The following is a 26,126-nucleotide window of genomic DNA, read 5'->3' as shown; positions in this document are numbered from 1 at the left end:
GGGGACTGTCTGTGCTGACAGGCAGTCTCCCTGCCAGTGTAAAATCCAAAAAAAATTAAAGTTATAGTGAATAAAAAAAAAATATTATTATATATGTGTATATATATGATATATAGACATATATTATACCTATATAATATATGTCTATATATCATATATATAATGTCATGCTAAGTGTATTTTTATATTAATATGTACATATATTAATATAAAAATACACTTATAATTAATTTACACACGTATATATATAATATATATAATAACTATATATATATTGTATATATATATTATTATAAAATACGAATAATAAATAATTTAAATTAAATTTAAAAAATTAAAAATAATAATAAAAATTAAAAAAAATATATATATCTATACGAAATGTTATTCTAACTGTATTTTGATATTAATATATATATATTTATATCAAAATACACTTAGAATGAAATTGTATATATATCTATGTATATATAAATAAATAAAAAGAATACAAACTATTCATATGTCCATATACAAAATGACATAAATAATTATATAAATATACACGTAGACTTCAAATATATAAATATGCATATATATTTAAATTCTACGTGCATATTTATGTAATATTTTTACATAATTAAGTTATTTTATTGATTGCAATTTAAGGGACCTGCCTGCCAACCCAGGCCAAAAGTCTAGAGAATTTAATTTGCTAGCACTGTATTTTACCCTGTAACGTTCTACGACACCCTAAAACCTGTACATGGGGGGTACTGTTTTACTCGGGAGACTTTGCTGAACACAAATATTAGTGATTCAAAACAGTAAAACGTATCACAGCGATGATATTGTCAGTGAAAGTGACTTTTTTTGCATTTTTCACACATAAACAGCACGTTTACTGATGATATAATTGTTGTGATACATTTTCCAGTTTTGAAACACTAATATTTGTGTTCAGCAAAGTCTCCTGAGTATAACAGTACCCCCCATGTACAGGTTTTATAGTGTTTTTGAAAGTTACAGGGTCAAATATATGGGTCAAATATTTTTACATTGAAAATGACCAGGTTGGTTACATTGCCTTTGAGAGCGTATGGTAGCCCAGGAATGAGAATTACCCCCATGATGGCATACCATTTGCGAAAGAAGACAACCCAAGGTATTGCAAATGGGGTATGACCAGTCTTTTTTAGTAACCACTTGGTCACAAACACTGGCCAAAATTAGCGTTCAATTTAGTTTTTTACTTTTTTCACACACAAACAAATATGAACGCTAACTTTGGCCAGTGTTTGCGACTAAGTGGCTACTAAAAAAGTCTGGACATACCCCATATTGAATACCCTGGGTTGTCTACTTTAAAAAAAATATGTACATGTGGGGTGTTATTCAGCGATTTATGACAGATAATAGTGTTACAATGTCACTATTGATAAATTTTAAAAATATATGTTTTGAAACCGCAATATCCTACTTGTACTTATAGCCCTATAACATGCAAAAAAATAGCAAAAAGCATGTAAACACTGGGTATTTTTAAACTCAGGACAAAATTTTGAATCTATTTAGCAGTTTTTTTCATTCGCTTTTGTAGATGAATAAAAGATTTTTCACATAAAAGTCAAAAAACATGTATTTTTTTTCAATTTTTCATCATATTTTTTCATTTTTTAAAAATTAAATTACATGAGATTATATAAATAATGGTATGTAAAGAAAGCCCCTTTTGTCCTGAAAAAAACAATATATAATTTGTATATGAACAGTAAATGAGAGAGCGGAAAATTACAGCTAAACACAAACACCACAAAAGTGTAAAAAGATGCCTGGTCGCAAATGTACAACATCGCAAAAAAAGTCCAGTCCTTAAGGGGTTAACCCCTTAACACCGCAGCCAAATGTACAAGTTGTGAACGAAACAAAACGTAAACAAAACCTGGCATTTGCGCTATATGTCTGTCCAACCGTAATTCACCTCTTTCATATTAAATGCACCCCCCCTTATTATATATCATTTTATTCAGGGGAAACAGGGCTTTCATTTAATATCAAATATTTAGCTATGAAACATAATTTAATATGAAAAAAATGGGAGAAAATAAGATTTTTTTTTATTTTTTTCGTTCTTCATGACATTTTAACTGTCAATGTCATAATACTGTTTGCTTTTACTGCAATAAAATACACATATTTGTATTCAGCAAAGTCTCACGTGTAAAACAGTACCCCCTATGTACAGGTTTTATGGTGTTTTGGGAAGTTACAGGGTCAAATATAGCGTGTTACATTTGAAATTGAAATTCGCCAGATTGGTTACGTTGCCTTTGAGACTGTATAGTAGCCCAGGAAATAAATTTACACCCATAATGGCATACCATTTGCAATAGTAGACGACCCAAGGTATTGCAAATAAGCGATGTCCAGTCTTTTTTAGTAGCCATTTGGTCACAAACACTGGCCAAAGTTAGCGTTTGTATTTGTTTGTGTGTGAAAAATGCAAAAAACGCCAATTTTGGCCAGTGTTTGTGACTAAGTGGCTACTAAAAAAGACTGGACATACCCCATTTGCAATACCTTTGGTTGTCTACTATTGCAAATGGTATGCCATCATAGGGGTAATTTTCATTCTTGGGCTACCATAGGGTCATAAAGGCAACGTAAGCAATCTGGCGAATTTTAATGTGAAAAAAATTAAACACAAGCCTTATATTTGACGCTGTAATTTTTGAAAACACCATAAAACCTGTACATGAGGGGTACTGTTGTACTCAGGAGACTTCGCTGAACACAAATATTTGTGTTTCAAAACAGTAAAAAGTATTGCAGCAATAATATCGTCCCTGTAAGTGCTGTTTGTGCGTGAAAAATTCAAAAAACGTCACTTTTACTGGCGATATCATGGTTGTAATACATTTTACTGTTTTGAAACACTAATATTTGTGTTCAGCGAAGTCTCCCGAGTAAAACAGTACCCCCCATGTACAGGTTTTATGGTGTCTTGGAAAGTTATAGGGTTAAATATAGTGCTAGCAAATTAAATTCCCTATACTTTCGGCATGGGTGGTCAGGCAGGTCCCGCTAAATGGATATATATATCAGGGAAATCGCTGTCTGGACCTATAAAAATTAATAAGACATAGTGAAGACTGTTACATATATAAAATAAATATATATATATATATGTAACAGTCTTCACTATGTCTTATTAATTTTTATAGGTCCAGACAGCGATTTCCCTGATATATATATCCATTTGTTCTATTTTGGCACCTATGTGGAAAGTTGCCGTTGGGAAGCTGTTGCTAAGTTAAGTTTATTTATTTATTTTGTGTTTGCACAGTCTATTTGAGTGTGTATTTTGTGTTGTATAGGTCCCGCTAATTGTAATTAATTAGGATACCTAATTATGTAAAATTATTACATAAATATATGTGTAGAATTAATATATGTATATATACATATGTGTATATATACGTATATATATATTTTTTTTTTTTAAATATTTTTATTTATATATAGGTATATATATAGTGATATATACGTATATATTTATGTATATAGATATATATATTATTTCGTTATAAGTGTATTTTGATATAAATATATATATATTAATATCAGAATACAGTTAGAACGAAATAAAACACATCTATATATTTTTTAATATTTTATTTTTAATTATTTTTTTTATTTAATTTTTTTACGTATTTACATATTAATTTTTTTTATATTATTTATAAATATATATATAACAATAATTATATATATATTTAATCAGTATCAGTCTACGTGTAATTTGATATTAATATATATATATAATTATATATATATTAATATTAAAATACACCTAGACGGTGTATGTGTATGTGTGTATATGTGTATATATATACTTAGATCATATATATATAATATATATATATGATCTAAGTAAATAATTTATTTATTTTTACACTGTTTTAACATTTTTTTATTTTATTTTCAGCCAGCAGGGGGACCAACTGTCATTACAGTTGGTCCCCCTGCTGGCAATGCAGCAGGCAGCTATACCGGCCATGTGATTGTGAGGTCCTCGCAAGGACCTCACTCTCACATGGCCGGGAGGGCTCCTGGAGGGCGGACGTGCCGCGGGGGGCTCCCTGGGAGTCCCCCGAACCGCGATCGCCGGCGTGGGACCGCCAGCGACCGGGTAAGTTACTAAAAACCGGAGGGCGTACTATTACGTCCGGCGGCGTTTAGAGCCGCTTTTAAAAGGACGTAATAGTACGCCCTCCGGTCTTATGGGGTTAACCCCTTAACACCGCAGCCAAATGTACAAGTTGTGAACAAAACAAAACGTAAACAAAACCTGGCATTTGCGCTATATTTCTGTCCAACCGTAATTCACCTCTTTCATATTAAATGCACCCCCCCTTATTATATATCATTTTATTCAGGGGAAACAGGGCTTTCATTTAATATCAAATATTTAGCTATGAAACATAATTTAATATGAAAAAAATGGGAGAAAATAAGATTTTTTTTTATTTTTTTCGTTCTACATGACATTTTAACTGTCAATGTCATAATACTGTTTGCTTTTACTGCAATAAAATACACATATTTGTATTCAGCAAAGTCTTACGTGTAAAACAGTACCCCCTATGTACAGGTTTTATGGTGTTTTGGTAAGTTACAGGGTCAAATATAGCGTGTTACATTTGAAATTGAAATTCGCCAGATTGGTTACGTTGCCTTTGAGACTGTATAGTAGCCCAGGAAATAAAATTTACACCCATAATGGCATGCCATTTGCAATAGTAGACGACCCAAGGTATTGCAAATAAGGGATGTCCAGTCTTTTTTAGTAGCCATTTGGTCACAATAGCATAGGATTCGTTGTTGAAACAAATATACATATGTGTTTTGTTGACTGTTTTAAATTTGTGTATTGTGACTGACAGAGCATATTTTGTTGCAAATTGTAGCATTTATAGGTTTAACTTTGTTTCTGTACAGTTTTAAAGTATTGGTGATAAAAAGGGAAAATTGAATAGTTTCACTGCATTGGAACCTTTGATGTTTTGGCCATTTTTAATAGCCCATGTGCTGTATTGTCTCTCTCTTGTTGCAATGCTATAAAGTCGGCTATGCTATAAAGTCTCTTGCTCTTAGATTATGTATCAATATGGTAGTTATTGCGCCTCACAAACATTTGTTGTAGAAGTCTAAAATTCATGGTCGCCACATGTGGTGTATTACCAAACTCTATAAATTATTATGTACGCATACACATATAAACTCTGGTCCGTCTACTTTAACAAATATTTATTCAGAGACAAAACAACAACAACATACAAATAATGACACACAATCTAACTAACTATACCAACAACAACAACAGCAACAACAACCTAACTAACAATAACAACTAAATCTTATAAAATCACCAGATCCCACTCACAGTTCACTATGATAAAAATTAGCCCATGTCTGCTTAAGGGTCTGCTTAGTAGCACAGCCAAGAAGGAACAGGAAGGAATGGGGATAGGGGGGAGTGGTTATCTCTTTCCTGACCTGTAAAGGTATTGAATTACCATATCAAAGGTAAAGCTTATCCCACTGTGAGAAAGGCATACATGAGCTTGGTCACATGACCCCTGGTCACCATATTAGTTTGATGACAGAATGTCACCACAACACACTGCACACCCATACACACACTGCCCCACAAACACTGCCCACATACACACACTGCACACCCATACACACACTGCAAACCCACACACACACAGACACATACAGTGCCATACACACATTGCCCCCCACACACACACAACCCCCCAATACAGACACATACAGTGCCCCCCATACACACACTGCCCCACACATACATACAGTGCCCCCATACGCACACTGCCCCACACAGACATACAGTGCGCTCATACACACACCGCCTTCCTCACACACACACTGCCCCCTAACACACACACTGCCGCCCTTACGCACTCACATTCACTTCACTGCTCACACTCTGCACCTTTCACACACACTTCACCCCTAACACACACCACTTCTCCTATGCCCTATATCCCAGCAGACCCCAGGTAAGTTGTCAAACTGTTCTTAAATGGTATGACTACTTACTCTGGGGTGGGATCCTGGCACTACTGGCACCATAACTACTACACTGAGCTGTAGTGGTTATTGTGCTAGGATTATTTATTTAAATAATCTACAAGTGCCCCTCCCGAGATCAGGCTCTGGATCCGCCACTGGTCCCAATTGTCACCACCCACTTCCTCTCATACAACACTCCCCCAACATAAACACAGCCCATCCTGTTTCATCCATATCCACACTCATACATGTGCCCTGCTTCCAGGGGCCTGTACAGTTTCCAAAATTACATTTCACAGTACAGTACAGTTTTCCACTTTACATTTTAATTTACAAACACAGGGATAACAATATCTTCTTCACTGCATTTTTTACTATAGGGATGAAAGGAACAGCTGCAGAAAATGTCTCTTGTGTGGTTTTGAGCACTTACATAACTTGCTCTTGGAATTATGGGAAAAATGCACCCAACGATACTGTCTACACACTTTTTATGAGGTATGCACTGTCCCTTTGTTACCTGTGTGTACAAATATGCTTGTGTATTACTTTTATAACAGGTGCTATTTATGTTAAATGTGCAATTTAAGCACCCCACCCTCTATAGCATGTCTGATAGTATTCTGTCAAACCATTTTGGTAATCTGTCAAACCTTGCCATTTTTAGCACCAACAACCTTTTTGGTCTGAGTTGCTATTATAAATCAAAAGTTCAACCTTCCACATTATCATTCCAACTCATACCAAGTATAGATATTATTCTAGTCGTTGTGTTGCTTTGTGTATCCATGAAATATTATTATTGCTAATATTTTGTCTCATTGTGGTTACAGACAACATAATATGGAGTTAATGTATAACATGTCTACATTTGAATATGATGCACAAAAGAGAAAGGTTAATTGCAGAATTTCTGATTTGAAAGATTATTTTGCACATGTCTGCATTACAATAGAAGGATCAAGCAAAGAAAACATACAAATGTTCGTAATGTGTTTTACACCTGCTGAAAAAGGTATGTTATATATATATATATATATATATATATATATATATATATATATGAATAAGGTTGCACTAGAAAGACCATGAGTGTGCCATAACTTCTATGAACTGTATGTATATGAGCTATGAACTGTATATATACCGAGGACTGAAACGTTGATCGTCGGATATTTAAGTATTACCTAGCCAATTTTTTACTGCTAGAAAGACAGATAGCTAGTTTAGATAGATAGATAGATAGATAGATAGATTTTTCTAATTGTATTATTCTTTTTTATTGGACTAACAGGCTCAGACCTGAGAAAGAGAGTAAACCTTTTGAAAGATTGTCTTTAGAATATTATGTTAGTCCAAGAAAAAGGGTACCATTGCACACTGCAATACTCTGGTATTTTGGCATCAGACAGATAGATAGATAGATAGATAGATAGATAGATAGATAGATAAATAGATAGATAGATAGATAGATACCAATCAAAGCATAACCCCATACATGTAAAGTAAAAAATGAAAAACACCAACATTATCAAAATCAACAGTGAGCCACAAATGTTAACTTCTTCCACCTGCAATTGGTAATAATCACAGTGTGTATTAAATAGTGAGCAGCTGCCCCCACTACCCCCACTGTTGGGCTATTAATACATATTAAAGCAGGTGGGGGACATTGCTTGAATGAACGAGGAGCTGGAATATTTGGCAGCAGGTGGAGACTCTAAATACAGTAATAAGCTGGAGGGAACCTATGGTTAGCTAAAGTTAAGCTTAGCTAGGGTAAATATGAATTAGATCAGGGTTAGCTATGGTTAAGTTTAGCTAGGGTTAGCTAAAGTTAGGGCTACTTTGTTAGGGTTAGAAATAACATCACAGTGTTACACTGGTCTGTATGTTGGCACAGATAGTCTATTTTTACTAAGTTGCATCTCTAGAAAGAAGACAAAGAGACAAGTCAACATTAGAAAATGTATTTTATTTGATCCTATAAGTTCTTCCAAAACCTGGAGAAAAGGTAGTAGTGCACATAAAGCCTCTGAAATGCACAGTTAAAAAAATAATATGTTTTTAACTGTCGCTATTCATTTCACTGCAAATTGGCCAAATTTTAATAAGAAAAATCAAGGTGAGTCCTACGCTAGCAATTCACTTGGCTGCTTCCAGCTAAAAGGTAAAATCTACAATGATACAGAGAGGGGTATTTTTTCTAAACCCATACACACAAAAAAAGCAATGACATTACTGCCAAATGTGGATTGGGAAACAGGACCCCATCTTCTACCATCCCTCAAATTCTTCTTGGATTAGCATGTGACAATGATTATGGTGGATTTGTTAAATAAATTGTGGAAATGAATGATTGTGTATTGTGTAAACAAACACAACTTTATTCAGCATTAATAGGTACTTGTGTTGCTGAATGGATTGGTGCTTGGTAGATGTTCTGTAACGTTATTGTGTTTGACTTTAAGAAACACTTGTCACAGCACCTTTTGTTGTCCAAAACAGCCTGGGGACATCCATATGGTGGAAAGGGACACTTCCCACAGTCACTCTCCTTTCCTCAGCAGTTCAGACGCCGGCCGCTGTTGCCCAGTCCCCTTTTATGATGCAGCGCACGCCAACATCATGAAACTAATAACATCACGGCCAGCCAAAACATTTGAATTCAAATGCTTTGAAGGCGTGGCTATGGAATTAAAGCCACAGACTATAAAAAGGCTTCATAGGGCAAGGATCATTGCCCTGTTGTGGTTCTAGTTTTGGTTACCAATGGTGCTTGTATTTTCTGTATATTTCTGGTTTATTGATATCAACTATTCTGACTATTCTCAGTTTTTGGTTTTTGCTTCCCTGGTTTCCTTGACTCGGCTTGTCCGTGACCATTCTCTATCCAGCAAATGTAAAGCCTGGTTACTCTAGGGACCGGTATACATTGTTAAATCTTTTATAATTTACTCTCTGCGTGTTGGATCACTAGATATTGTGACAACACTGCACAGTGCTTGACTACTTGCACGGCTTACACTGAACTGATTACACTCAGAAAAAATTAAAACAGGATTTTAGTGAAGAAAAAAAAAAGTTTAACAACAAATTGGTAACCTAGTCTCACACCTCACACTAGGATCAATGACAAAATGTCAGTCTACTATCATCTGCTCAAACATGTTTCAAGTGCCGCCAGCAGTAACTAGCTAGCTATAGAATTAAGCGAAACCTAGTTTACCACTAGAATCAATGACTCAACTAGTCCAGAGAAACATATTTTTTCTTCTCTTTCACTGAACCCCACACTCAAAAAAAATGGGGGGGGGGGGGGGGCGGGGGGGGGATTTTCTTTCTCAGTTAACAAAAAAAAACTTTTAACAACTATATACAGGTAGTTCCGGACTGTGACAAAGTGCCCTTCGCCACTTGTGCCTGGAGGGGACTACTGGCTAGCCTCCTGCCTTCTGACTATGGCCCCTATGCTGATAGCTGTATTTTCTCCTGCAGAAAGGTTTATTTGTGTATTTCTGCCGAGGCATTCGGAACTTTCAGTATGTGAGTAGTGCTACCCCAGATAGCTATGCCATGGAGTCTATTTGGGTAACAAATCCATGGCGATTGAACTGTATGTAGGTGATCTGAGTGCCATTCGGTAATAATGTGCACTCAGATCTAATCTATCTGGGGATATGTTGCATGTATATGTTATATATAGTAATTGTAACATTGTGTAATTTTATGTCTTTTTGCAACCATGTGGTTAATGAAGTCTTGCCTCTGTCCTGGGAGATAATTTGATTACTCCCCAATTATCTCCAGGATAGAGAGGAGGGATTGTGATGTCACTGTGGGAGTGTTTGGTTTGTATTGTCTGTGATTGGCTAATATCCAATATGTGTCCTATTGTTCCATCAGGTCCCCTAGGGGAGTGTCCACCTGGTGGACACTTGCATAGATACCGGGCAGGTAGCCCACAATAAAGCAGACCTACTTGCACCTTTCTTGAAGCCTTGGCTCATGCTTGGGGGAAGGAATACCTACACTCTGGGGATTGCTATAATCACTTACTCCCCAGAGTAAGCTCTTGTAGGAGCTTGATTTGTTCCTGCTACCCCCTCTGGGTTTAGGAGAGGTTCACCCACTGGGAGCTGGATCCTGGTCGTGGATCCAGGGTGAGTGAGAGACGGTGAGACCTCGGCCCAGCTGCATCGCTGGAAGTGGGGTCCTCAGTGCTGATGGTGTCAGTTGGAGTGCTCGGAGTCCTCGGCAAGCGCTAGGAGCATTGATTGGCGGATGTACTCAGTCGGAGTGCCAGCGCTCTGTCACACCGACTTTACAAACTAATTGGTTCCAAAGCCTAGTTAATAAAGTAAGGGTTCATAAAGTGAGAACTAATTTCCCATAGACCGCAATGTAATAAACATGGGTTTCGTTCCTGACCAATAAGTTTTACCATTAAAACCTAAATAATTAAGCACAAATACAAAATGAAAGCATAGCAAATATATGTTGGCTTTCATTTCTCAGTTTCTGTTTCCAACTCTGTGTCTATCTGCACTAATAAAGGTTCAGGTGTACCCTGAGATGGCTGTTACAGTTCACAGCACCTTCAGGTGAGTACACCATTATACAAAGCAGCCCTAACTATACAAACTGTTCCTAAAACTGCATCACAAGGTACACTTCTGTAGCCTAGGTCATAAGAGCACCAGGTACAGCAAAAATGAAGTACAAAATAATTAAAAAATAATAATAATATTGTATTCCAGGTCTTGTGAAATGCAGAGGACAGCACAGTCTCATCATCCTGATTAATGAATAATCCTGAGGAGTCCATAATGATCCTCATTATAATAAATAATGACACCCCCTGCACAGTCTGAGATCAATATTCCACACTGAGGGGGGGAAAGATTGTTCACACAATCATGTCGCTTGAAGGCATGATTAGAACATGTAAATAATAACTAAGCTTTGCTCTGAGTCACAATTGTTTGCATTAATAGCCATGGTGGTTTTTTTGATGATAGAAAAAATGTAAGTCCTTTAAATTACTGTATAATTCCAGACCCGTTTTGGGGGCCTCTCTGCCATCCCACACACACAGACAGACATCAATCTCAGCCACACACACACACAAACCCATTTTTTACACTAACCTTTCTCTCTTCCTGTCTTCTCCTGGCCACAAATTCATCTTTTATATGCTCCCAAGCATGCTCCTCCGTCAGCATCCACGGAGCGCTGAAACAAAATATCGGCAAAACAAAATGGCGGCACGTCCGGAAAGCGTAGGTAAAGGCGGGAAAACGTGAACCGGGAGTTCGTAAACCGGGAAATGCCTGTATTGGTAACCTAGTCTCACAGTAGGATCAATGACAAAATGTTAATCTCCATCCACTCAAAAAATGTTTCAAGTGACTTGGCAGTAGCCACTAGCTAAATACAGCAACAAGCTAAACCTGGTCTCATGTTAGAATCAATTTATCTCCCACTCCCACACTGGCACAGCAAGAGTAAACACACAATATCACTGCTGGTATCCCTCCCTCAGTAGCTGCAGTTGAAGTGTCTGGGAAAAGCCTGCTTGAAAATATAGATTGTTACACTGTTTCTCCATTTTTCCCTCTATTGGTCAGTTGTCATTTGATCTTTGAATAAAATCAAGATTCGCAGTTTGTTTCCTAACCACAAATCATCTTTTTTTTCTGCTACCTCTTGATTGAACAGGTGATACAGCCCACATAATTTGGCAGACCTCTTGTCCGTCATGGAAATCTAAGCTACTTATTGGCCCCCACAGCAAAAAAATAAATAAACACCTAGCAGCCTCTTTTATATTCTCTTAAGTACTGGCCCCAGAAGCAAGAAGTGACGCAAGCATGTGTGGGCTTGCGAGAGTCAATTCTCCCAAAATTCTGCCAAAAATGTGGCAGCCTTCAAATAAGAATTTTGTCACAACACCCAATCAGTTTGAAATCGATCAAATAGCAGTTTGACCCAAAATGAATCTCCAAGTCTATTATCTTCTTTTGCAAATGGTGTGCCATGATGGGGGTAAAGAAAACTTGTGAGAGAATATCTTGACTTAAAAGCAACATAAATATACTGTTTCTAGCTAAGGCAGTTTAAGGAAATATGTATGTGACTTAAATATGTACATACATCTCTTATCTTACAAATCTTTTCTTTCTTTTTTCTTTTTTTAAAGAAATGTTAAATCCTCCAGGGCATATCAGTTTGGAGCGTTCTTCTCAGAGTATAACAATACGATGGGCGAGACCCTACAGTTTGAGTGAACAAGAGGCTGTTGGGAATAACTGCTATGAATATAACATTCAGATAGACGAAAAAATTAAGGTGTGTTAAATTAAAAAGAAAACATTTTGGTACATCACAGAATTTCTGGTAATTCTTTGTTCACAACCATATATTTAAATATATTTATTTGTTAAACAGTTGTAATTTGTTAAATAAAAAGAAAAACATTTAGTTGTAATCTTCTTTTGTTTTGTTTTCTCTTTTGTAATTTTATTTTTGCCACAACACTTAAAACCCACTTTGAGTCTACTAGGAGGTTAGTAATAACGAACATATCAACAGATTGCAGAGCAAAGTCGAGTCAGCTTAATTAGAAGGGGTCAGCAACAAATGAGCAGATTTTTAAAAATGTAAATTAGAAAAAAAGGAGTGGACAGATCAATGTTCCTTCCACAATCCCGTATTTGAGATTGGGTAGTACTGTTTTACATCCCTCTTCCCCATACCCCTTACTCAACCCACTGAAGGATCAAAATTACACGTTTTGCATGTCTTATTTTTGAGGCATGCGGTTTGACCAAAGTGAAGTATATATTTGTGATAGGTTAAAAAGGAGATTGGATTTTTACACAATAGGTGTGGAATATATGGCGCTAAGTAATAGGTATAAACAGTGGGTTCTAGCTGCTGAAAAACACTCTGTGGGTACTCCTCAAAAGCCCACCATACAAAGATAATCACCAAGATACAAAAAAGGTTTCAGGCCCAATTGGTGTTGCCACCCCTTGGGTCCTCTACCTTTAAGAGTGCAGTGCTGTGTTTGGTGAAGGATTACAGTAAGTTACCTGTGGTTCAAAGACAGGTACCCTTTGCGTTCTCCAATGTAGTGAATATACAAAAGAAAACAAGAATATATACAAATAATTGTGCAGTATATTAAACACTGTGGTTGGAAATTGAGTGAGTTCACAATTATGTCTACACTCACATTTTTTAGAGCCTTTTCAAGTGAATTAGGCTCTAAACTTGTGCACGTCTGTGTCTTTAAAGGTAGATCACACGACCCCTCTCTCCAAGTTGGATGGTGTATTCTCCTCTCCACACGGTATATAAAAGACACAGAATTAACGAGCTAAGTGTAGCATCCTTTGTAGTTTTTGTGAGTTTTAAGAAATGAGATTAAAATGCTCACCTTGTTTAGAGCCTTTTGGTAACTGGCTCTAAGTATGCAGACCTAGTGTCAATTTGTGGGGTGACACTGCCCCTTCCCTGGAATCACTGGTGCTGGATACAGTTGGTAGTAAAAAATAGATGAATTTATTACAATGTATAAATAATCAATATAAAATACTTTCTAGAAAATAAAAAAACAGATAAGAACAAATATATTATAAGTATTAGTGGTTTCCAATAAAAATGTTAAGTCCACTTTAAAAGCTAAAACGCGTTTCGCCGGTAAAACGGCTTCCTCAGTCAGCTTGTAAAAGACTTCTTGATGCTCTGTACTTTTAAATCTGTAAAATCCCGCTTAAAATGCGTCCTTCCAATCGGAATGGTCCTTCCGATCACCTGACGTGGCTGAACAGCCGTCGCGTCACTTCCGGTTTTTCGGCACTACAGGATCCAGAGTGCTTTGCGCCCAGCGCGTCACTTCCGGTTTTCGTCCGGTCGTTTATGGGGAATGTAATTCGAAAGTGGCGATTTGCCAAGTCCATATTTGGAGCCTATTTGGCTCAATTGCAATAATAAAACGAAGATAAAAGAAAGAAGTGTACAGTTAAATGTTCTTATGTATGCTCTTTACATATAAAACAGAAAAAGTGCTTTGCTAGCCTTTTTTAGCATTTCCATTAAAGTTATTCCGTTTTCAATATATAATCTTGTCTTAAAAACACAATAAACCCTTTTTATGTAAAACTTTTTTAATTAAAAATCATGCAGGTTTCTTTAAATTTAGTGGGAAAAAAAGTGACTTGTGCTTAGGATGTGCTTTTTATACATGGAGCCTATTTTCTGCAGAAATTTTTTTTTCAAATACACATTTAATTATTTGTTTTGTATCCTAGTTAGTATGGATTTTTCCTTAGGTGAGTGTAAAAAGGAGTGTAAAAAAGGAGTGTAAAAAGGAGATTGGTTTGTCCAAATTTCATTCAAAACAAATATGTGGGATGAACATACATTTGGATGAACTGAACCAAAGCATGAACATAATCAGTTTATTTTATTCAGTTGACACAACTGGGTGAACCGAATTTTAAAAAATTGCTAAACTAGAAAAATTCTCCAAGTCACCTAAAATTCTATTTAGTCGATATTGTTCACTTTGAATTCTTGACAATTCTCACAATTCTAGTGAATAACTCTGTGTTAAGCTTAGCTAACCCTAACCCTATGATTGCAGATAGTGTAAGTAAGACAGAGCTTACCTTTAGTTGCACCTGTTGAGTTTTAATTACTATAGTTTACAAAAATATTTTGCACTAAGGGCAATAGCGACACTGTACCCAAACCACTTCAATGAGCTGAAGTAGTCTGGGTGCCTACAGTGTCCCTTTAATATATATATAATATATTTTTATTTTCTCGCCCCTCCTGGGTGGTATGTGTATTCCTCATTCTCGGGTCCTCTACCAGAGGCCTAGGAGTTTGAGGGTTCTGCACAGTATCTTTTTTAGAGTTTAGCGTTAGAGATTAGAGTTAGTGTAAGTTAGACAGAACTTGCCTTTAGTTGCACCTGTTGAGTTTTAATTACTATAGTATACAAAAATATTTTTTTTCCATTGTGTGGATGTGTATAATGATGTATTATGTATGCATATTGATGATCAATAAAGCTCTATATCTTCTCATTGAAGTGGTCTGGATACAGTGTCCCTATTGCCCTTAGTGCTGAAATGTTAAACATTGCAGTTCCAGAGAAAGTTTGAAACTGACCTTTAGTCCGGTATCTGACGCTGGACGTTCTTATGCTCTGCATGAGGATCTCCAGCATCACATTTTTCCCCATAGGAAAGCATTAATTCAATGCTTTCCTATGGGGAGGTCTAATGCACGCATTAGAGCCCACACGTCGTGGGACGGAGGAGTGGCGGAGTGTCATCCCATCGCTGAGGGACATTGGCGCTTGGATAAGTTAAGTAAATAAAGGGTTTGAACCCTTTATTTACCGGGTAGGGAGGGGGAGCGATAGTGCCAGGAGTACAGGAATACATATATATTGTGCAGTTTGTTTATTTGCCTGTGCAGAAAAGTTACATTTGATGTATGCTATCTTGGTATGTTGATACATTTTTTTGTGTTCCTACTCTCCCAGCTGTCTTTAACAAGTAGGTTTATCTTTCATAGGATGTAATTTCTACTGAAAATTATACAGTACACACAAGCCTTCTTAAAGAGGACTGTTGGTTTAAAATCAGAGCAAGAGGAATGCACAGTTGTGGATTAACCAAAGAATGGGGTGAATGGAGTAAACAAGTACCCTGTGGTAAGTTCATAAACCAAAACATATATATTTAAAGACAAAACTGCACGGGTGTGCTAAAATGCATTATCATATAAAGTAACTTACACAAACTGTTTTCTGGTTCACCAATATAGCCTATATTCTTTATTATAATCTAGCTTATTTTTTCCATATTTATATTCTATTTTTTCCTACTGCTTAATTAATTCTGGTAGACAGCCACTGTGAGTATCTCTGGAACTGCAATGTTTAAAGGACCACTATAGTCACCCAGACCACTTCAGCTCAATGAAGTGGTCTGGGTACCAGGTCCCCCAGGTTTTAACCCTTCAGATGTAAACATAGCAGTTTAACCCCTTCAGGACCGCTGACGGTTCAGGACCGTCAGCGGCAAAACGTGCGTTTGGACCGCTGACGGTCCTGAACCGTCATAACGGTTTTGGGCTACTTACCTGATCGCCGTCGGTCCCACGGCGGCGATCAGCTCTCCTCCCGGTCCAGGGGGACTGCCTGTCTGCCCGGGCAGTCCCCCCTCGGCAGATCAGGACCCCACGGCCATGTGATCACTCGATCACATGACCGCAATAGGGGTCTTTGTATCTGCCTGCAGGGGGACTGTCTGTGCTGACAGGCAGTCTCCCTGCAAGTGTAAAATAAAAAAATAAAGTGAAAAAAAAAACAATCAGTGTAAAAAAAATAATAATATGTGTATATATATATATGATATATATACATGTATTATATCTATATATATAATATATGTATATATATCATATATATAATGTCACACTAAGTGTATTTTTATATTTATATATACGTATATTAATATAAAAATACACTTATATTTAAATTACACACGAATATATACAATATATATAATAACTATATATATGGTATATATATATTATTATAAAATACAAATAATATGTTAATAAAAATAAATAACAAAAAATAAAAATAATTTTTAATAATTAAAAAAAAATTATATATATATATTCAATTTTATTCTAACAGTATTTTGATATTGATATATATATATTTATATCAAAATACACTTAGAATGTAATGATATATATATCTATGTATAAATAAATAAATAAAAATAATACAAAATATACATATGTCCACATACAAAATTACATTAATAATTTCATAAATATACACGTAGACGTCAAATATATAAATATGTATATATATTAAAATTCTACGTGCATATTTATGTAATATTTGTACCTAATTAAGTAATTTTAATGATTGCAATTTGAGGGACCTGCCTGCCAACCCAGGCCAAAAGTCCAGATAATTTAATTTGCTAGCACTGTGCTTAACCCTGTAACTTTCTATGACACCCTAAATCCTGTACATGGGGGTACTGTTTTACTCGGGAGACTTCGCTGAACACAAATATTAGTGTTTCAAAACAGTAAAACATATCACAGCGATGATATTGTCAGTGAAAGTGAAGTTTTTTGCATTTTTCACACACAAACAGCTTTCACTGAGGATATTATTGCTGTGATATATTTTACTGTTCTGATACACTAATATTTGTGTTCAGCGAAGTCTCCTGAGTATAACAGTACCCCACATGTAGAGGTTTTATAGTGTTTGTGAAAGTTACAGGGTCAAATATAAGGCTTGATTTTACTTTTTTTTTTTTTATTGAAATTTGTCAGATTGGTTAGGTTGCCTTTGACAGCGTATGGTAGCCAAGGAATGAGAATTAGCCCCATGATGGCATACCATTTACAAAAGAAGACAACCCAAGGTATTGCAAATGGGGTATGTTCAGCCTTTTTTAGTCGCCACTTAGTCACAAACACTGGCCAAAGTTAGCGGTTTTTGCATTTTTAACACACAAACAAATATAAATGCTAACTTTGGCCAGTGTTTGTGACTAGGTGGCTACTAAAAAAGACTGGACATACCCCATTTTAAATACCCTGGGTTGTCTACTTTAAAAAATATGTACATGTTAGGTGTGTTTCGGGGATTTATGACAGATAACGGTGTAACAATGTCACTATTGATACATTTAAAATATATATATATATTGAAACAGCAATTTCCTACTTGTATTTATAGGCCTATAACTTGCAAAAAAAAGCAATAAAGCATGTAAACACTGGGTGTTTTTAAACTCGGGACAAAATTTTGAATCTATTTAGCAGTTTTTTTCATTAGCTTTTGTAGATAAGTAAAAGATTTTTCAAGTAAAAGTCCAAAAACATGTTTTTTTTTTTATTTTTCACCATATTTCATTATTTTTTTTAAATACAATATATGACATAATATAAATACTGGTATGTAAAGAAAGCCCTTCTTGTCGTGAAAAAAACAATATATAACTTGTATGGGAACCGTAAATGAGAGAGCGGAAAATTACAGCTAAACACAAACACCACAAAAGTGTTAAAACTGCTCTGGTCCTTAACGTACAAACATCGCAAAAACAGGCCGGTCCTGAAGGGGTTAAGAAAAACTGCTATGTTTACATTGCAGGGTTAATCTAGCCTCTAGTGCAGGGGTAGGCAACCTTTTAGCGGCACTGTGCCAAAATATGATTTTGATGTCCCGTAGCGTGTCATTCCGATTTCTTTAAATTGAGGTGTGCATGTTGCCATATTCTGCTTGTGCTATTTATACTGCATTTGCTTTGTATCTCTCTTTGTATTTATTTTTTTTAATTCTTTATTTTTGGTGCAGAGGTAAAACTGTACAAAATTGCTCACAGTGCCCCAACAGCAGCTGCTAGCGTTCCAAGTAACATGTTAAAACAGTGTTAAGGCGTGATAAACAATGCACATTTTTATGTTTTTAAGAAAAAACGAACAGTAGTGTGTTGATAGTCAGTGTGCGGGCTGATGCGGTTGTTAGTTTTGTCATCTGACTGTGCTATTGAGGGGGGATATGTCGCTTAGTTGGCGCTCCTGGGTTTGAGCAGTGCGTTTGGCTGGGAGGGGCGCACAGTGTCGCTATGTCCCACAGCTATATGTGATGATTGGGGTGTCAATGCCGCTGTGTCGTTATGATAAGTGGTAGCAGTACTAATGTATGGCTACAGCTGGTGCGGTGTGTATGGTCCCTAAACTGTAGTCAAGTATGTTGTGCTGTGTTATGTGCCTGGGAGCGGTCATATGTGGACCTATCTGGTCATTAGTCGAGTTGTGTATAAAACATATGAGAAAGCAAATCAAAAAGATAATATAAATCGGGCAGTTCAAAGAATTAGGTATGGCTGGGGGAAGTCTACTGTAGTGCCGTTGGCTCCTTCAGCCAATGCCTGTCACCGGGAGGTCAGCGACCTGATGCTGTATGAATTCTCCGTGCCCTGTGTATGCCTTGAGCAGTATATGGGCAGATATGTTCAGATGCTTGGCTATGGTGTCTCGCCAGTTCCGTGCCCCATACCATTTCCTGGATTCCGGCTGGGTGTGCGTCACCATTCTGTGGGTTACAGGTTGGATGAGGGTCAGATCCTCTGTCTCTCTGGGTCTGACTCTAAGGTGTGTTTCCCCGTGCCGTGTTGGCTTTCGACGCTCTTGTAGAGGCGGCGTTGTTTTTGCTTTTTTCCCATCCCCCTGACCGCGAGCTCGACCTAATTTATTAGGGCGTCTGATGGGTGTGCGCGGTCGGGGACCCCGGGGAGTCTGTTTGGGGTGCCTGTGAGTGCGGGTTTTCCGTACGGGTAGCTGGTGCCTGGGGCGCCTTGTGCAGGGTGTCGTCTCACTCACATGCTGCCATTTCGCCTCCCTATGCTTCCGGGATGCCTCTCTCCGCACCTTGTGCTTATGGTTTTGCTCGCCCTTAGGTGGTTGGGTTTGTGGTTTTGTCTGGGGAGTTTGCATCTTTTCTCTGAGCCTGGACCAGAATCGGCCAAATGTTGTGTTTATGCGCTGCTGTATGTCGTTGCTTTTCTCCAGCTCAGGTTTGTGAGGATGTTTGCTTGTTAGGCTTGTCACTGCCATTTTGAGAGCGCCATGTGCCAGGCCGTCCTGCTTTTGTCGTTCCTCCGGCTTCTGGGTCGGTTCGTACCTACCCCTTCTGCCGTATGCTGTGCACCGAGATAACCCCTGTCGGTCCAGGGGGTAGGAGGTGAGAGCTCCGAGGGACCCCTACCCAGGTCAGGCCGCCTGGAGAGCGGCCGTCTCTCCATAGCGCGATCTCCGGTGGGCCTCAGGTTTGCAGAGCAGGGTTCCGGTGGGTCAAACGTTTGGTTCTGGTGTCAGAGGGTTCACCCAGATGTCCCCGTCTTGCTAGCTCCACTTTGGTCTGCTTTGTGCCAGTTTTTTGGGGTTTTCACCCCCGATTTGTGTCGTTTTGTGCAGGAGCTGAAGCTAGGCACAACTGCTCAGCCCTGCTGCTAAGCTCCGCCCCCCATTTCGTATTATTTTTATTTATTTATACATAGATATATATATAATTTCACTCTAAGTGTATTTTGATATTAATATCAAAGAATAAAATTACATATTAGAATAAAATTACATATATATATATATATATATATATATATATACAATTTTTTTAATTATTAAAAATAATTTTTACATTTTTTAATTTATTTGATAAAATATTTGTATTTTATAATAATATATATATATACAATAGTATATAGTCCCACCATATGGGAATTACAGCCTGCAAACATTTTTTGGACAACACTTCTTATAATGACTCCCAGAAAAAGTTTTTCATCGCCGCTCTACACTTTGTACTGACCCACAACTACTTCACCTTTAACGGACAGTACTATTTACAAATATCTGGGAACGCTATGGGCACTACTTGTGCACCCACATATGCTAACTTGTTTTTGGGATGGTGGGAGCAGCATGTCGTCACATCAGCTCAATTTTGCCATTTTCATGGCTTTATTTTGAGCTGGCACAGATATATTGACGACGTGCTGCTCTTATGGACAGGCTCCATCCAATCGTTTGAGGAATTTGTTCAGGCTTTAAATAAGAACGACATAAATTTGAAACTGACATATGTCATCGAGGAACACGAATTGGTGTTTCTTGACCTAAAAATCATATTAACACAAGATGGCACCATTCAAACTGAACTATTTAGGAAATCTACCTCTACCAATAGTCTCCTTCATTGGGGCAGCCATCACCCTTACAGGTTAAAAGCATCCATTCCTTTTGGCCAATACTTACGGGCCAGAAGAAATTGTTCTGAAGACCACACGTATTACAGAGAATGTCAACTCTTAAAGTCTAAATTCAAAGAATTAGGGTACCCGAATCGGGTTCTGAAACAGGCTTTCCAAAGGGCCAGTGGCATTGACAGACACCTGAGTCTGACCACCACCAGACCAAAACTTGACTCAAAGACTCCAAGGTGTGTTGCCACCTTCGATCAAGGGTGGAACACGATGTCACATATACTTGACAACAACTGGCCTATTTTACTTCATAATCCATTTCTCAAAAATATTCTACCTAACCATCCACCCCTTACAGCACGCAGACCTACTAATCTTCAGGACCTTCTTGTCCACAGTCACCTGACACTGTCTACTTCACCTACTAATTGTTTGTCTAACACCAAAGGAACGTACAGATGTGGTCACTGTAAGGCATGTCAGTACATCACTCCCTCTAAAATCGTTCATTCAACACAATCAAAAATCAATGTAACCACGAACTCTCTAGTGAACTGTAGCACTCAGGGGCGGACTGACCGGTCAGGCACTTCGGACATGGTCCGAGGGCCCGGCCGGGAGGGGGGCCCGCCATCAGGGGGCCCGGCCGCCCCTTTAAATGCTGCAGCCGCCTGAGCGCTCTCTTAAGAGCCTCCGGCGGCTGCAGCTTCTCACCTCCCCTCCGCTGTAGCGTGGCCGGGCGGCTCTGCGGTCCGCGGTGCCCGGCCTGAGTGATAGGAAGGTGCACAATGAGTGTGCACCTTCCTGTGAGTCCGGCCCGGTACAGGAAACAGAAACTCCTGTTCCGCGCGGAACAGGAGTTTCTGTTTCCTGTACCCGGCCGGACTCACAGGAAGGTGCCTTCCTATCACTCCGGCCGGGCACCGCGGACAGCAGAGCCGCCCGGCCACGCTACAGCGGAGGGGGTGGGTAAGAACAGAGAGGGAGGGGAGGGGAGGGGGAATGAACAGAGAGGGGGGGGATGAACAGAGAGGGAGGGAGGGGGGGTGAATGAACAGAGAGGGAGGGGGGGAATGAACAGAGAGGGAGGGGTGGAGGGGAAATGAACAGAGAGGGGGGGAATGAACAGGGAGGGGGGGAATGAACAGAGGGGGAGGGGGGGAATGAACAGAGAGGGAGGGGGGGAGGAATGAACAGAGGGGGAGGGGGGAAATGAACAGGGGGGGAATAAACAGAGAGGGTGGGGGGGTAAGAAGAAAGAGGGAGGGGGTCAGAAGTAAGAGGGAGGGGGGTAAGAAGAAAGAGGGAGGGGGGTAAGAAGAGAAAGGGGGGGTAAGAAGAAAGAGGGAGGGGGTAAGAAGAAAGAGGGAGGGGGTAAGAAGAAAGAGGGAGGGGGTAAGAAGAAAGAGGGAGGGGGGTAAGAAGAGAAAGGGAGGGGGTAAAAAGAGAAAGGGGGGTAAGAAGAGAAAGGGAGGGGGTAAGAAGAGATAGGGAGGGGGGTAAGAAGAGAAAGGGGGGTTAAGAAGAGAGAGGGAGGGGGGGTAGGAAAAGAGAGGGGGGTAAGAAGAGAAAGGGAGGGGAGTAAGAAGTGGGGGGAGGGAAGAGTAAGAAGAGGGGGGAGGGAAGAGTAAGAAGAGGGGGGAGGGGGGTAAGAAGAGGGGGAGAGGGGTAAGAAGAGGGGGAGGGGGAGTAAAAAGAGGAAGGGGAGTAAGAAGAGGGGGAGGGGGAGTAAAAAGAGGAAGGGGAAGTAAGAAGAGGGGGGAGGGGGTAAGAAGAGGGGGGAGGGGGTAAGAAGAGGGGGAAGGGGGGTAAGAAGAGTGGGGAGGGGAATAAGAAGAGGGGGGAGTAAGAAAAGGGGGAGAGTAAGAAGGGAGCTACGGGCTAGAGTTCACTCTCAACACTGTGACCACCAGGGATTCCTGTTGGTCGCAGTGGTGAGAGTGAACTCTAGCCCCATAAACACACTGCCCCCACACACCATACACATTCACACACTGCCCCCCATACACCCACACACACCATACACATTTACACACATTGCCTCACACACACACACATACACTGCCCACCCATACACACACAGCCCCCCATACTAACATTGCCACACACATACACAGCCCCTCATACACACATTGCCCCACACACCCTACACATTCACACACACTGAACCTTTCACACACACTGCACCCCTTACACATTGCACCACTGCTCCTATACCCTATTACAGCCTCATATCCCAGCAGACCCCAGGTAAGTTGTCAAACTACTTACTCTGAAAGGGGGGTCCGGCCCTCCTGGCACCATAACGACTACACAGAGCAGTAGTGGTTATTGTGCATGGATTATTTATTTAAATAATCTACAAGTGCCCCAGTAGCCAGCAAGCCAGCCAGCCTACAGGCCGTCCAGCCAGCCAGCCCACAGGCCGGCCAGCCAGCCAGCCCACAGGCCACCAGTTAGGCTTACAGCCAGCAAGCCCACAGCCTGCCAATCGCAGCCAGCAAGCCACAGCCAGCAAGCCAACAGCCTGCCAGCCGCAGCCAGCAAGCCCACAGCCTGCCAGCCGCAGCCAGCAAGCCCACAGCCTGCCGGCAGTAGCCAGCAAGCCCACAGCCTGCCGGCAGTAGCCAGCAAGCCCACAGCCTGCCGGCAGTAGCCAGCAAGCCCACAGCCTGCCAGCAAGCCCACAGCCTGCCAGCAAGCCCACAGCCTGCCAGCCGCAGCCAGTAAGCCCACAGCCTTCCAGCAAGCCCACAGACTGCCAGCCAGCAACAGTAATTAAGGTAAGAGGAGCTAACTTGGCCTAGGTATCAGCAAGCTATGTTGTGTTGCTATATTGTGAATAGGAACCAGAGTGTTGGAGAGACCCCCCTCCAGGCCCCATTAGACTCCATTGTAGTCTCTAATGGGACCTGGAGGAAATTCTTTCTAACACACTCTCTAAAGGACACTGAGATAGCCTCTGCTAGAATGCTCCCCCCTCCATGGCCCATTAACCCTCAATTGTAGTCTCTACTGCGGCCTGGAGGCGACTGTTTCCAGCAGGGACACTGAGATGTCCTCTGTTAGAAAGACCCCCTTTCCAAGCCTATTAGACTCCATTGTAGTCTCTAATAGGGCCTGGAGGGGATTCTTTCTAACACAATCTCTAAAGGACACTGAGATAGCCTCTGCCAGAAAGACCCCCTTCCATGGCCCATTAGCCCTCAATTGTAGTCTCTACTGGGGCCTCAAAGGGATTATTGCACTTTTGTTCCTTGTGTCTAAAGATTGTGTAGGGTGTGGCTGGAGGCGGGACATGGGTGGCGCTTGCTGTGGAGTATGGGTGGGGCCTGTAAGCGGGCCCGTGATTTATATTGCCTGGGGGCCCTGAGGGTTCTCAGTCCGCCCCTGGTAGCACTACACGGGTTATCAACATCATAACGTGCAGCTGTGGCACCCAATACATAGGGAAGACATTCCAGCAGTTTAGGAGGAGAATATTACAACATATTAATTCCATCAATAACACCATCACACCTACACCAGTTGCCAGACACATTAATAACTTTCATGAAGGCAAAGTTGACAATTTAAGGTTTCAGGCAATTGAAAGATTACTGCCTAACCCTAGAAAAGGCAACTTCAATCGAATCTTGTTGCAAAAGGAATCCAAATGGATCTATCTCTTTAAGACATTGGTCCCATTTGGACTAAATGAAGAATTTAATTACACCGCATTTATTCATTAATCACTAGCGCTTTCAGGCATTATAGCTCAATATTTCTATTTTTATTTTATTTTTCAGTTATTTTCTAAGCAGTTAGGACCATGTTCCCTTATCTGCTTTTGATTTATTTCCCACACATTTCTATTAATTTACTTAAACAGTTCTATTGTTCACTTAGGAGATATTCCCCATTCATCTCCACTTTTTACTATATGGACCATCCACTATACATGCTGAATTTTATAACATGACAGGAGGCTTCGTATTTGCTTAAGTCTCTCTTTACTAGAACTCCACAGCAGCACAGAAAAACAACCAATCAGAAAAAAGTTAGGTACTATAAAACTCCCCTCCCCATGCATCATTTCCTCTTTCTTTGCTGCTCCGCATCAGTACAGGTCAGAGTACCACTGCCTCCTGCTTTTAGTGGGTGGCTTTGGGTTTAATTATGTTTTCATTATATCTATATATTATATATTTTTGTTTATAGCATTTAGTTATATCTATATTGTGTATTTTGTATTTTGTCATGATTATTATTTTGATATCATTTTATATTGATTATATATATTGCTTGTATATAATTTCTGCTATGCTTTTTAGTTATAGCCTTTCTCCTTTTATATGTTTTTTTGCAGATTATTTATAGTGTTTTTCGTTATTTTATTTATTTATTTTGCTTTGGGATTTCCCCCCTTTTTTACTCATTTCCCCTGTGTCTTTGGGGATGTTTTTCCCGGAGATGTGGTGTTTTTTTTTGGGGGGTCCCCCTTCGGTTTGCTTACCCCCCTCCCTCCACCCTCTCCCTGGCACCATTTTATTAGTTCCCCCCCCCCCCTCTGGGGCTGCGGGCGCTCCGCTCGGGATGTCAGGAGACTAGCCGCTTGGCTGCCTCCTCTGACTCCCCGTACTCTGATGTGAGCCAGCCGGCGCCCGGGGTTTTCTCGCGGTCAGACGCGAGTACCCCGCGACCGGGTCTGCTCACACACGTGGCCGCCTTGCCGCGGCCGGGTTTCTCTCTGCCACGTTGATCCGACCGGCTAGAGAAGGGGCGCCTGCTTGCGGCCCCTCCTCCTTCCACGGTCGGATCTCGGCGTTTGCTGCCCTGCTGGGATCCCCCGGCGGACCTCAGCAGATCTACCGTTTTTTCTACAACATGATTAAAGTTTTACATACAGTATATATCTCACAGCTGGCTGTGAGCTTTATGGTTTTTATATAAGATTTCCTTTCATGTCAGGCTTATGTGTTCTATGACAGTTGTTTATCTAGCTATGTGTTTTACTGTGTGTGTGTGTGTGTATATCACTGTTTTTCTGTCATTGTATGTCACTGTTTTCTGTCAGTGTATGTCACTGTTTTCTGTCAGTGTATGTCACTGTTTTATGTCAGTGTATGTCACTGTTTTCTGTCAGTATATGTCACTGTTTACAGTCAGTGTAGGTCACTGCTTACGGTCAGTGTATGTCACTGCTTACGGTCAGTGTATGTCACTGTTTGCTGA

The 26,126-nt window shown here is 39.7% G+C and overlaps 1 protein-coding gene across 1 annotated transcript in view; it reads left to right on the top strand.

Moving 5' to 3' along the window:
- The window catches only part of LOC134593676 (granulocyte-macrophage colony-stimulating factor receptor subunit alpha-like), a 122,815-nt gene that overhangs the window by 65,727 nt on the left and 30,962 nt on the right, over positions 1-26,126 (top strand). Inside the window, exons 8-11 of the mRNA XM_063444600.1 lie at positions 6,462-6,579; positions 6,915-7,096; positions 12,284-12,432; positions 15,679-15,817. Coding sequence (XP_063300670.1) covers positions 6,462-6,579; positions 6,915-7,096; positions 12,284-12,432; positions 15,679-15,817 — 588 coding nt within the window. The remainder of the gene's footprint in view (positions 1-6,461; positions 6,580-6,914; positions 7,097-12,283; positions 12,433-15,678; positions 15,818-26,126) is intronic.

Source organism: Pelobates fuscus, chromosome 1 (assembly GCF_036172605.1).
Source record: "Pelobates fuscus isolate aPelFus1 chromosome 1, aPelFus1.pri, whole genome shotgun sequence".
In the NCBI taxonomy this organism is placed as follows: Eukaryota; Metazoa; Chordata; class Amphibia; order Anura; family Pelobatidae; genus Pelobates; species Pelobates fuscus.
This window is presented reverse-complemented; position numbering and strand designations above follow the sequence as displayed.